Genomic DNA, 13,756 nt, shown 5'->3' with positions numbered 1-13,756 from the left:
GGATTCCACAAAGAGGGCACACTCCCTCTCTCTGAGAATAACAAAAGTACAGTTTTCTAGTGCTAAAATCATTTAAACTGCAACCTGAACTAATGGAAGGAAGATCATATTACAAAGCTCCACTTTCCATTCAGCAAAGTATTTGGAAGGCAGAATTTTAAGCCATGGGAAATACAGAGAATCACATAGAAAACAGAGACTGATGTGAGCACTTAGGAATGACACAGTGCTTCCAAATAGGTAAGGCTTCTCCACCATTCTACACATTCATGACGAAGGAAAATGAGACAAAGACTACAAAATAGAAAAAAATAGTTACAAGTCATACAAGAAATTTGAGTTGCATGAGCTATATCTACTATTCAAAACATCCTAAACCCCTAACATAAATGAGTATCAAAATATTCACTGAAACACTTCATTTAAACAAAGCATATATTATTTGTCCTATAATTTACATAAGATATAAACAAGCACACTAAAAAAGACTGGAAAGACAGTAAAATATAAACTATTTTATCTATAGATGGTAGTAGCTTTATAGATAAATTATATTCTCCTTTAGCTTATCTGCGGCTTAAAATTATTCTACAACAATCAGGAGTTACTTTCATGGGAAAAAAGGAGGAAGGGAGAAATTTTTCTTTTAATGCCAGCCAGATATTCAAAATTTTAGCATTCAAGCTCAGACTTTCTCATTTCCCTTAACAAAAATATTTAAATCATAAAATGCCTTGCCTCCGGGTCCTTGACATCAGCAAAGTTAACCTTCCTGGTGTGTATTCACTCATGAACAGAGTAAGCACATGGCAAGAGTGGATGGCACTCACACAAGAGGTTCTAACATTCACCTTTATGTTTGTGACTGGCGTTGAGCTGGCCTGTCCATAGGAAGAAAGAAGCCTTAAACGAACCGGTCTCCCCCGAGCCTTCTTGGCTAGGAGCAGAAGGTAAGTAGCTGTGAGGTGATCATACTGCCACTGGAGAAAAGAAAATCAAGTTGTTTAGAAGACTAAACTTGCTTTTGACATCATCTTTATTTTAAATTAATATTTTTCCCCAATGTCATGACATTCAGAGTTTAGAATTTTTTTTTTAAGCTTTACAAAGCATACAATGAAAAACAGCAATCCCCTACACCATACCCACACACAATTTCCACTCCCTAAAAGGTAGCACGTTTTAACACTTTCAGTTATTTCCTCTGTATTTCTAAATCAATTGATTATACAGCTTTAAATTGTGGTTTAGTGTCAGATATTGTCTCTAGCTTTCTTACTATGGAAAAAAGAAATTAGCTCTATTTCAATTCCTTCCTTTTACCCCAACACATCTCCTTCCTGTATCCTACTATAATTTTATCACAATTTTTAGTTAAATCACATTTATGTTATTATAATCACGTAAATAGTCCTTACAACTAAATAAAGGTAATGTCCAAAATATTTAACTGGTACCCTGACATCAATCGGAACAGAGGCCAAAAGGTGAGTAGAGTCCTGGGGAACCCCTGCCATGCCAATTATTAAACTTTTTAATTATTGGATGAATGGGAGGTAAATTTTTTGAGATTTTGCATGTCTGGTAAATGACTATGCTGTTCACACACTTGATTCTGGTTTGGCTGAGTATGGAATTCTAGGTTGACAATAATTTTTACAGCTTTGAAGGCACTGTCCCATAGTCTTCTCACTTTTAGTACAGTTATCAGAAAATTAAGTCTTTCTGATTCCCAAACCTTTGTGTATGACCTTTTGCTTCCTGTCTCTAGAAAATCTGGACCTCCTTTTTCACCCCTAGTTTTCTGGAAGTTTACTAAATTAGGCTTTTGTGCAGATTTATTTTCATCCATTTTGCCAAGCCCTAGTTGCTTATACTTTCACTTCTGGAATATTTTTCCTCATACTGTTTCTTTGATGGTTCCTTCCCCTCCTGTTTTTTATTTTCCTGCAGCTTCTATTATGTGTATGTTGGACCTTTCTTACCTTCTCTTCTCTTCGTGCATATATTTGTCTTTAGGTTCTACCTTTGAAAGATTTCACATTAACTTCATTTTGAAATATGTCTACTGAGCTTTTCATTTCTCTGGTCATATTTTAAATCTTCAAGAGCTATCTCTTAAAATGTTCTTGTTAAGTCATCTTATTCCTATTTCGAAAAAGAAATAGCTTCTCTTATCTCAAAGAATAGTAATTATTGTTTCTTAGCCATTTTCTCCCACTCCCTGCATTATCTGATTTTTTCTGAGTATCTACACTTTTGCTTCACTCTCTCCCCGACCCCATTGTTTTGATCTTTGACTTTCATGTTGGAGGCTGTCCTCAAAGGTCTGGTGATCTCTGGCTGATATGTCTCTATTTAGAAGCAAAGAGCATACTACACAGCTAAAAGACTCTATGTGTAGTTTGGGGCAGTTCATTACCTTGGGGGCTTCTCTCTAACACAGCAGTCCCCAACCCTTCTCACCCCAGGGACTGGTTTTGCGGAAGGCAATTTTTCCCCAGATGGGGGGGTGAGGGGAGGATGGTTTCTGGATGATTCAAGGACATCACATTTATTGTGCACTTTATTTCTACTATTATTACATTGTGATACATAATGAAATAATTATACAACGCACCATAATGCAGAATCAGATTATCAGGTATTAGATTCTAATAGGTATGCAACCTAGATTCCTCACATATGCAGTTCACAGTAGACTTCACACTCCCATGAGAATCTAATGCTGCTGCTGATCTGACAGGAGGAGCTCGGGCGGTAATGCAAGCGATGGGGAGCAGCTGTAAATACAGATAAAGCTTCACTTGCTTACTCTCCAGCCCGCTGCTCACCTCCTGCTGTGTGGGCTGGTTGCTAAAAGGCTGTGGACCATACCAGTCTGTGGCCCAGGGGTTGGGAAGCCCTGCTTTAAGGTTAACAGGCAGGAAGTTGAACTCCCAACCATTGGTTTAATAGGTCTCTTCTCTTGGCTTTTCCCTAGAGATGAGTCTCCCAGTATTTTCCCCAACCCCACTGCAGTTAGGATAAAATCCTGATCCCAGCATTCTCAGAGTTGAATAGGGAAGGGAGTTAGAGATGGTGGTTCACTGTTCAGGAAGGGGATTGTGTGTGTCAATGCATCCATTTCAGAACGGCTCATCACCCCCACCTGAGCTGCATCTGGTACAAGAGCATGTCTGGTTCAGTGTCTCTCCAGTATTCTGCTGGAGTGGGGGAAAGGTTATCATGCAGCACAAGGTAAAGAAAGGGACCTAGCAGTCTAACTGCTCCTAACAGAGACTTCCAACCAATCTTCCTGGTTGCCAGCCTGCTCACTTCCCTGACTCCAGAGGTTCCTAGGACCTCTGGTTCCTGAGCCTTTCTGGAGGTCCAGGGACCTAACAATTTGCTTACTGCCTTTTCCCACTCCATGCACTTTGCTTTCAGTTTTCTCCAAAATGCTAGGTCAGCTGCCACTTAGCTATTTAATAATTTCTAAAATTTTATTGACATGCCTTTTATCTCCTCTTTCATTCTTTTCATTGTGAAATGTTTGCCTTTTTAGTCCTTTATTATTATTTTAGTGAGGTTTTAGGAGGTGTTGAATATAAACATGTCTGTTCAACCCTCATGAAAAACTAAAAGTTTCCAAATAATGTACTCAAGACTATGAGACTCTCTGTCCTGTAAAAGTGTTAAAATTTAAAACTAAATAGTATTTTATGCTATGTATCTCTCACAAAGGGGTCATGTCTCACATGTCATCTCTCACATGACCCAAAGAGGTCTACTATCACCTCTGATTTTATTAATAAGTTTTATCTGTTAACATTTTAGATAGCCACAATTGTAGTATATACTTGGAAACTGACATAATGGACATATCAATCTAGTGGAAGAAGTGTAACACTGTGATAAATTATCATGGAATGTTGCCTTTCATTCAGATAAGTTGGGGAGAAGAAGGATGGGAAAGGTTTCATGGAGAAGGTACTTGGAAACTGGGTGAAACTAACTCTCTACTCTCCAAAAGTTATGTTCAAGATTTTATTTATTTAACTGTTTATTCATTTATTTATTTGGCCGTGCGGCATAGCTTGTAGGATCTTAGTTCCCTGACCAGGTACTGAATTCTACACCCCAGGAATGAAGTACCAAGTCATAATCACTGGATCGCCAGATAATTCCCATGTTAAAGGTTTTTTTTTTGCACTGTGATAAATGCCTTTTTGAAAGGGATGCCATAAACTGATTAGAGACAAGGTTTCAGAAATAAGTTGCCACTTGCTTGTCAACGATGGCATAACCCAGGCATTGTAAACAACACTGGGAAAATGCTGAGTTTTAGGTGGAGTTTTCTAAACATACCTCAGAGCTTAATAATCATCCTGGAAACTCTCTATTTCCCTAGGCAAAAAAAGCATCCTTTTAATAACTTTTTTGCCACAGCTACTGCATACTATTTATTATGATAATATGCACAGAGGAGTTCTGTGTTTAATAACAGATAAATCAATGCATTAGTTATGCTTTCCAGGTGATGTCAATCCTGAAGTCTAACACAACCAATGTCTCTCTTATCTTTTAAGCAGCTCCCTCTTTAGAAAGTCAAATGTCTGAGAGTAAAGCAAAAGGTTTACCTGTTATAAAGAAGGTTCTACTTCCAGGAAATGAAAAACATTTTAAAATCCCCAATTATTGTTCACGCAAACCAAATGTTAAAGGACTGCTTGGGCTGAGGACAGGCAGCTACTGGATCACAGGGTTGATAAACTGAGGAGCGGCCCAGTCTCCTTTCCCTGACCTTGCTCCTGGGGTATAGCAGTGTCGTCCTGAATTAATTCTCACAACCACACAGGATTATGAGAGACAGTGCAGGGAGAGCTCACGAAAGAGCAACTGTCCGAGAAAATCCTGAGTGCATATTTATTGAGTCTCCTTCTTGGACAAGGAAGTCATGTAGTAAGGCTTTGAAGATAAGGAAGTCTGTTCTACGTGCAGAACAACACCTGCTGAGGCTGACGTGTCAGCCAAGACATCTGTCTTAAGGGCGTGAGAAAGAGCATGTAAGGAAAGGGTAAGACAGAACAGTGTCCAGAAAACAGGGTCTTGAGAATGAACAACATTTATATTCCCGCAATGGGGCCCTCAATCTTGAAACCTCCATCACCAGAATACATGAGAGTTTACACCACAGGGGTGAGGGGAAAGGATCTGTCTTGGTCTGGAGGTCCTTGTGTGCACATGGGACCTTCAGTGAAGTTCCCCAAACAGATAACTGGCTGCTCCACAATCCAGAGCCCCTCACAGCTGGAAGACGAGGGGGAAAGTGAGGAAAGCAATGAAGAGGAAGCTCTACCACCACTGGAGGAAATCTCAAGAGGGTTAAAACAAGATGGCTCAAAATCATGACACATGAGAGATTCTCACTTCCAATACAAAAAGCAGTTTAAGAATGCTCAGGTATATAATATATAAGTGGTAGTTCCAAAAGTTGAATGTTTGTGAATAATATTGTTTCTCTCTCTTTACACCAAGATCAGCAGCTCCATACCCAGCATGGATCACATTAAACTGATCTCTGTCCTGTCTAGCCAGCCTGAAATGCAACAGCAGAGTGCCCAAGACACCAGGAAAAAAAAAATGTTAACAAACCATGGCTGATCTCAAACCTAGTTTTCCCAAGGCTCTTTAAACTGGAAAGTACCTAGAATCAATGTGAATTCTCTGAGACTTCCCGGACCAGGATTTCTCAACTTCAACACTATTGATAATTGACCTGGGTAATTTGTGGCCAGGGCCTATTTTGTGTACTATAGGATATTTAGCAACATCCCTGGCCTCTACCCACCAAGTAATATTGGCATATACACACACCCTAGTTGTGACAACCAAAAATGTCCCTGGAAGGGCAAAATCACTCCCAGTTGAGAACCACTGACTCAGACCAATCCTTCACGATGAATCACTTGGGTTCTACTAAGATGCAGATTCTGATTCATTCAGTAGGTCTGAGGTACACAAAGTGATGCTGCTGGTCATAGATCACACTTTGAAGAGCAAGAACCTAGAGTAGTACCTCCCAACCCCTGTCTACATACTGCAATCATTTGGGAAGCCTTTAAAAATTCTGATGCTTAGGCCACACCCCAGATCAATGAAATAATAATCTCTGGGGTTGGGATTTAGGCATCAGGATCAAAGTTCCTAGGTGATTCCAATGTTCAGCCAAGGTTTTGAAGATGTTGTCTACTCATCCCTAGGACTAGAAAATAAGTACAAACAGGTATTTAAGAATGAAGGGAAAGTACTCAAGAAGAAAACTATTACTCTCCTCACACATTCTTGATGTTTGTCATGCCCAGCTTTCAAGACAACTGAGATATTTAGAGAGATGTAATACCAGAAAACCATCTCTATCATGCTTCATTATATTGTTTCATAATTCCTATTTCCATTTCAGTTTCAAGTTTGAAAATTATATGTATACACCACATAAAGGACACTATTTTAAAGACTTTTTACCCAAAGATTATTGAAGTTTTGAGTGTGTTACTTTTCAGATTCAGGTTTTAAAGTTTGTGAATCTCCTGCCAAAGTTTTTCTGCATAAAACAACAGGATACATAGGATTTGCTTTGAAATGTCTTAGCTAAAAAGGACAGATGGAGGACAGTGCTGGGATACAGATAAAACTGGCAAAATGGTTCATCACAGCACTGTTTATAATAGCCAGGACATGGAAGCAACCAAGATGCCCACCAGCAGATGAATGGATAAGAAAGCTGTGGTACATATACACAATGGAGTATTACTCAGCCATTAAAAAGAATACATTTGAATCAGTTCTAATCAGGTGGATGAAACTGGAGCCTATTATACAGAGTGAAGTAAGCCAGAAAGAAAAACACCAATACAGTATACTAACGCATATATATGGAATTTAGAAAGATGGTAACAATAACCCTGTGTACGAGACAGCAAAAGAGACACTGATGTATAGATCAGTCTTATGGACTCTGTGGGAGAGGGAGAGGGTGGGGAGATTTGGGAGAATGGCATTGAAACATGTATAATATCATGTATGAAACGAGTCACCAGTCCAGGTTCGATGCACGATACTGGATGCTTGGGGCTGGTGCACTGGGACAACCCAGAGGGAGGGTGTGGGGAGGGAGGAGGGAGGGGGGTTCAGGATGGGGAGCACAGGTATACCTGTGGCGGATTCATTTTGATGTTTGGCAAAACTAATACAATATTGTAAAGTTTAAAAATAAAATAAAATTAAAAAAAAAAAAACAAACTGGCAAAATGTTAATACCTGTTAATTAAAGCTAGAAGATGAGTACATGGAAAATCATTGTTATTATACTAGTCCCTCTATAGATATTTGAAAATTTCTATAATAACAATTGAAAAAGCAATTTCTTGAATCCAAAATATGGCTTTCTATTAAAGATCATCCCAAAGAAAAAGTCATGATTATATGAAACTCGTCTATGTGAAAACTTCAAATTTTCACTGTAAAAGACGAAGGCCCTGGGACTTCCCTGGTGGTCCAGTGGCTAGGACTCCTGCTCCTAATGCAGGGGCCTGGGTTCAATCCCTGGTCAGGGAACTGGATCCCACATGCACAACTAAGAGTCCACATGCTGCAACTAAGACCTGGTGTAGCCAAATAAATACTTAAAAAAAAAAGAAGGAACTGACATATCCAGCAGCAGTTCCCAATTCTTGCCATTTCCTTTCATTCCATTGAAAAAGTAAATTATCACTGTTTTCCAGATATGTTCCATTTGTCTGAAATTGTCTTTCAAAAGACTTACTGTGTCATTCAAAAGAATTCTTTTGTATCTACTCACTGAAAAAACTTGTGGCTTAGCAAAGCTTTGGTTAGTTCTTTAAAAAAAAAATCTGCTTAAGGCCTTTACCTTTCAAGTTAGAAAAGAGGAAAAAGCAAACACAACTCATAGGTGATGAAAGACACGGTAGTGAACCAGGAGGTAAGCTGGGTGCAATCCCTGCCCATCATGTCAGACTGTACTCAGAGACAGCCTCTGTTTCCAGGAGAAACTACATATAGGATCTAGTGATTAGGCATCTAAAATGGCTAAAAATGACCCAACACCAGGAATCACATGCATCTGGTTCATGGGGGTGATGTCATGCTAAATGGGATGCTTTCAGGTGAAATGAAAACCGCTTTGTGTTCACCTCATTGCTACAGCAGAATCACACTTCTGTGTTACAGAATTTAAAGGTGTCAGAATTGGAACTCTGAAAATTCTCTGGATTCGTCTGATCTGTTTCTTAATTTTTTTTCCCATCGTAATTCTCTTTGTTCAACCTCATTTCTAAAGAGGATATCTAGCAGATGTCAGAAAAGAGTTGAAAATATACACAAACATAAACTAAGTGCAATACAGTATTTTCACCCAGGATAAAATCTTAGGCCTGAAAAACGCTATACTATTTTTAATGTACTGATAAAAAAAAAGATGAAACAAAAGATAATACTTTCAAATTCATGCTGTATTTCTTACCAGTGAAATTAAATCCTCCATAGTTTGCCTGTTATTTCTGTGATGCACAGAAAGTTCTGTTACACAATCTTCATCAAGGTGAATAAGCTAGAAAACAAATTTTATCGATTTTATTAACATTAATAAAATATATATGGTTTTGAAACCTTTAAATTATCATAATTACGTTATAAAATCAAACGCCAACATGTAAAAACAACATGAGTTTGTCAAACTCTTAGTTAAGAATAAACATCCTCCACAATTTTTAGAGATATAAGCAGATAACAATAAGCAGTTCAAGAAGGTGATGAGCTCTCTTTCCTAGCTTTTCACGTCCCCATCATCATCTGATTGACTGCTACAATTCTGCTGTGCAGCCCAGGGACTCTATTCTCCTCCCCTACTGCAAGACAGGGATCGACATTTGCATCAAAGAGCAGCCACCTAGGCATCGAAAACTAGGGGCTGCACAAGAGACTGGGTAAAGAGTGGGTCAGACTTGTAGCATATAGTCTCCCAGGTTATGTTTGGGTTCAGCACAATCCAAGGAGCCCTTCTGATGGTGCCACAGATGCTGCACAATCATCATTATGATGAAGGCACTGGCAAAGCACAATTGTTAAAAGGAAGAAGTAATACTGCCTCCAAACATTATTTTGATTAAGGACAGAAATGATCCAAGTAGCCTGACCCCTGCAGAATGAGACCTCACCAGAGATGGGACCAGAAATAGGTTCTCAGAACCAAACAAGGATCACTGAGAATGAAAAGGCAGGTAGGGTCTGGCCTGTCCCTGCAACAGGAGTTCAGAAAATCACACAGGAAGAGAATTATAAGGAATGTAATTATAAAGTCACATTTCCAATGTAAGAGTTCACTTCACAACAGTCCCAGTAAGTGAGGTTTCACTTTCTACTTAGTCTTCATCTCTAGAACAGCTGGGATGGTTAGCTTCTTCCTCCTCGCCTAAGATTTGTCTCCTTCTGATTCCTACCCACTGTGAATTGCTACAATCCAACAGCTGACAGGCTTTAGAAGTAGATGACCTTGGTTTTAATCATTATATCACAAAAGAACTATGTGATCTTGAGCATGTCATTACACCACCCTTAGTCTCAGTTTCATCACCTGTAAAATAGAGATGGCACCTGCCATGTAACACATGCAAGCTATGTGGAATACTACACGAAGAGGCCCTCAAAAAATGGTTAACTGTTTTTACTAACAGTCTTAATTTTATTTCCTCTTTGGTATAAAAGTCTTTCATAAATTTGAATATTCCTATTATCAACAACCTTTCTTCTCCAAGCATTCTCTTTTCCAGTCCCCTTAACAACTGTTTCAATGATTAACTCCTCCCAACCATTTTGGTCCTTTCTTTTGATCACATAGTTCATGCTGTCACTGACCCTTAAGATCCAAGAGAGGTTTGCCCAGCAGAAGGCAGAGCACTATCATGACCTTCCCTTGTTCTGGACACCATAGTTGTCACAACAGACTCAAGGGAAAATCATGCTGCCACCATGAAACTACAGGGACAGTACAAACAATGACCTGTATGACTGGCTGGTACCTCACGGGCCATGGAGAATGCAGAGACCACAAAGGTTTATACTGATGGTTCTAGAAAAGTCAACCACAAAGGTTTATACTGATGGTTCTAGGAAAGTCAACCACAAAGGTTTATACTGATGGTTCTAGGAAAGTCAACAATGCCATAAGTAAGTTTTCCTTGTGATGCTTTGACCTTAGCAGTTCCCCTAACTGTAGATTCCCACTTCAGGAAGAACTCAGACTCAGAAGCCGGGACACTTTACAACTCAGCTGGGTATCTTCTTGTTGATACCACTGCTCAAGCATGAAAGACAAGATTTCTGGGGTTCCCACCATGATCTTAAGTTACTCTCATAAAAACAAAAACCTCTCCCCCATAGCCTCTTGCTCTGTACTTTTACCACAGGGTACGTGGAGGAAAGGAAGGAAGAGTAGGAAGGAGATGCGATCTTCTTTGCTGGGCTCTTGAACTGGAAAGAATGAAAAGAGTGGGACAAGACACCAAAGTCTGAAAAATATGGTTTCTCAAGCTGGGTTTTTCAAAAAGGTTCACTACTTTAAGTACTCTGAATTCTCAGCCACACACACTCCAGTTAAACTAAGTACAAAAATGTGTACCAAAAGCCAGCCAATTATTTTGGATTATCCGTGCCTACTACATTTCCTGTTCAGTAGGGCAGAAAATGGAACTGAATATAACTTCTATTTGATACAATACTTGAGTACTACAGCTACATGTGAAAATGATAGGGGAACATGCATACAGTTAGAGAACAGCATCTCTACCTTAAATATCCAAGTAAATCTGAATTATTTTTTATAGCTCACCCTTGATGAAAGACAATATTGAGGCAGACAAGCGAATACTTCAAAAAGCAATAATCCCTTATGGCTCTCCTGTATATAACTCATTTGATCCCTGCAATAGCTCAGTAAGGCAGATGTAACAGATGAATGACATTACTTTTAAAGCTCTCTATAAATGACAAAACATAATCCAAACATACAGAAGAAGCTGACATTAGAATACCCACATTAGAGGTGAGAAAATGCAGACTCAGAAAAATTTATGCCATTTGCCCAAGATGGGCATTTTTCACCCTAGCTTAGGGTTCTTCCTACCACACCACAATGCCACCTTTCTGAGACTCTGTTCCAATAGCTATTCCAACAGAAACCAGACAAGTAACGCTCATCACAGAGGCTACCGCTACACAGAATACAGGACCTGAGTTTCAACTGTTGACCTGTCAGATCCATTATGTTCTGGAGCCCTTCTGTTTGGGTTAAGATCCTGGTTCTACATTACTAGTTATTTGACCTTGGGCAAGTTATCTCATGATTCTGTGTTCAACTGCTTCATTTGCAAATGGGGACAATAACAGTACCCACTTCAGAGGGTTTGTATGAGGGTTAAATGAATTAAAAGAGTTAAAAACATAAAGCCCTTAAGGGTAGTATCCTAAGGGCTCTATTATTATACTATAGTACTATAACAGCACACTTTTCTATTACAGTAAGTATTCAATATATATGAGCAATTATTATACTAATATGTAAGGGAAATCATATACATTTTCAGAACACTCAAAACCTCAAAACTATGTATCTTACTTTATACAATGCCCCAATTTAAAATAATCTTCGTGCTGTTGAAATCAGAGATTTTCTTCATTTTGGCATCTATTCTATTGCAAACAGTAGCATATCCTCCCCTGTTAAGGATCACTGCCGAGAAGACATGCAGAGCCCTCCCACACATGGAGAAATGATGACCCCCAATGGCTGAACACAGGCATTGGCACCACACATGGTCACCATCCCACAAGGGGCACAGCATAGCTCCCCGGCCCTGCTGCCACACTGCTAGGAGAGCATACGTTCTGCTGTTTGTAGGCTCTCAGTTATTAGCATTAAGCTGCTGCTCTAATTGTGTTTGCTCAGTAGATACTAAAGATGTCTTAAAGGGTGAAAGGAAAGAGGGAGAAGAGACATTTCAGAGACTGACAATTACAGGAGAATCAGGAGGGATTTCAGATCAGGCTGTGTGGTCCTAATAGGGGACAGACTAGTGAGAAGGGGTTAAAAACAAACAGCCTATTTTTCCAAGTATTTATATTTATTGGTGTGATTCTTCCAGAAAGCAAATACCCTACAGCTGTATCAGGTCTACAATGTGGCGTGTCTCCAAACTACTCTGTTGATCCATGCACAAACTCCACATCACTGTAGACATTTCAGATTACCAAAAACATCCCCAATTATCTGACAAGGCTATTAAAACACTTCTCCTTTAAAGCATTAAAGTGTTTTTCTAACTATACACCTGTGTGAGGCTACCTTTTCTTCATATGCTTTAACCAAAACAATGTTATCAAAACAGAGTGTAGATGCAGATGAATACCCAAGTGTCTTCTATTAAGCTAGACTTTAAAGAAATTTTCAAAGACATAAAGCAGTGCCACTCTTCTCACTATATTTATTTCTTAAATAGTTATGTTTAACTTATTGATTTCCTTGTCTATGAAAAGGGGATAAGAATTGTACCAATTTTGATGCCTACGCCTTCCATACTGGCTCTGGGTTTTGCCTTGTGGCTTGCTTTGGCCAGACAGTAAGTACAATGAAAGCAGAGGCTTGAAAAATGCTTGAGTGTTAGGGCTTGCCCACTTTCTTGCTTCTTTTGGAATCCAGCCACCATATCAAGAAGCCCAGAGTAGCCTGTGGACACAATGTGACCCAACAAATACCCAGCATAAACAGATGGGGGTTTTTTTGGCCATGCTATGTCACATGTGGCATCTTAGTTCCTTGACCAGGGATCAAAACCATGCTTCCTGCAATAGAAGCATAGAGTCTTAACCACTGAAGCACCAGGGGAGTCCCAACAGCTGGTCTTTTGAGTGAATCTTACACAATCCAGCCATGTTAGAGTCACCAGTTGACTGCAGCCACACGAGTGACCTCAGGTAAGACCCACACAAGAACAGCCCAGCTGAGCCCCAAATTACTGATCCACAGAAAATGTAAATTATTATGGTTTTAAATCACTAAATTTGTTTTTTTTAATGTAGCAATAGTTTATTAATATACAAAATGTGGCTACCTCTTACATAAAATAAACTGTAAAGATTTACTAAGTAATACAGGGAACTATCAGTCAATATCTTATAATAGTCTATAATGGAAAATAATTTGAAATATATATATATGCATAACTGAATCACTTTGCTATATATCTAAAACTAACAATATTTTAAATTAACTATAATTTTTTCAATTACACATATTCTTTAGTAAAGCTCACATTTTTATCAAGTTCAAACTTCCATTTGTTAAAAAATATTTTTAAAACAGTAATGTAGGAATGTTTGTTAATATAATTGCTTAAACTTGCATAGCACTCTGTGTTAAAGCTTCTTCCTATATATATATTAAACCAGTTCTCAGGGTGTGGTGTGGTCTACAGACCCTGGAGGATCTCCAATCAAAACAACATAACAAAACAGACAATGCAGAAGCAGGTGAGATCCAAGTGCCTTCATTTAAGCTAAACTTTAAAGAAACTTGCAAAGATGTAAAACAATGCTATTCTTCCCACCACATTTATTTTTCAAATAGTCTTTTTTCATAAAAATATTTATTTGTGATAAACTGTAACAGGTATAGTACTGTTACTTTTAAGTGAATCAAATA

The 13,756-nt window shown here is 38.7% G+C and overlaps 1 protein-coding gene across 1 annotated transcript in view; it reads right to left on the bottom strand.

Annotated features, from left to right (window-relative positions):
- MELK (maternal embryonic leucine zipper kinase) overlaps positions 1-13,756 on the bottom strand; it is a 73,096-nt gene that overhangs the window by 20,792 nt on the left and 38,548 nt on the right. Inside the window, exons 11-12 of the mRNA XM_027549669.1 lie at positions 8,525-8,611; positions 852-980 (exon numbers count right to left, since the gene is read on the bottom strand). Of these exons, the coding sequence (XP_027405470.1) occupies positions 852-980; positions 8,525-8,611 (216 nt within the window). The remainder of the gene's footprint in view (positions 1-851; positions 981-8,524; positions 8,612-13,756) is intronic.

The sequence above is a fragment of the Bos indicus x Bos taurus genome, chromosome 8 (genome assembly GCF_003369695.1).
Source record: "Bos indicus x Bos taurus breed Angus x Brahman F1 hybrid chromosome 8, Bos_hybrid_MaternalHap_v2.0, whole genome shotgun sequence".
Taxonomy (NCBI): Eukaryota; Metazoa; Chordata; class Mammalia; order Artiodactyla; family Bovidae; genus Bos; species Bos indicus x Bos taurus.
The sequence above is the reverse complement of the archived record's forward strand: the minus strand, read 5'-3'. Positions and strand labels throughout refer to the sequence as shown.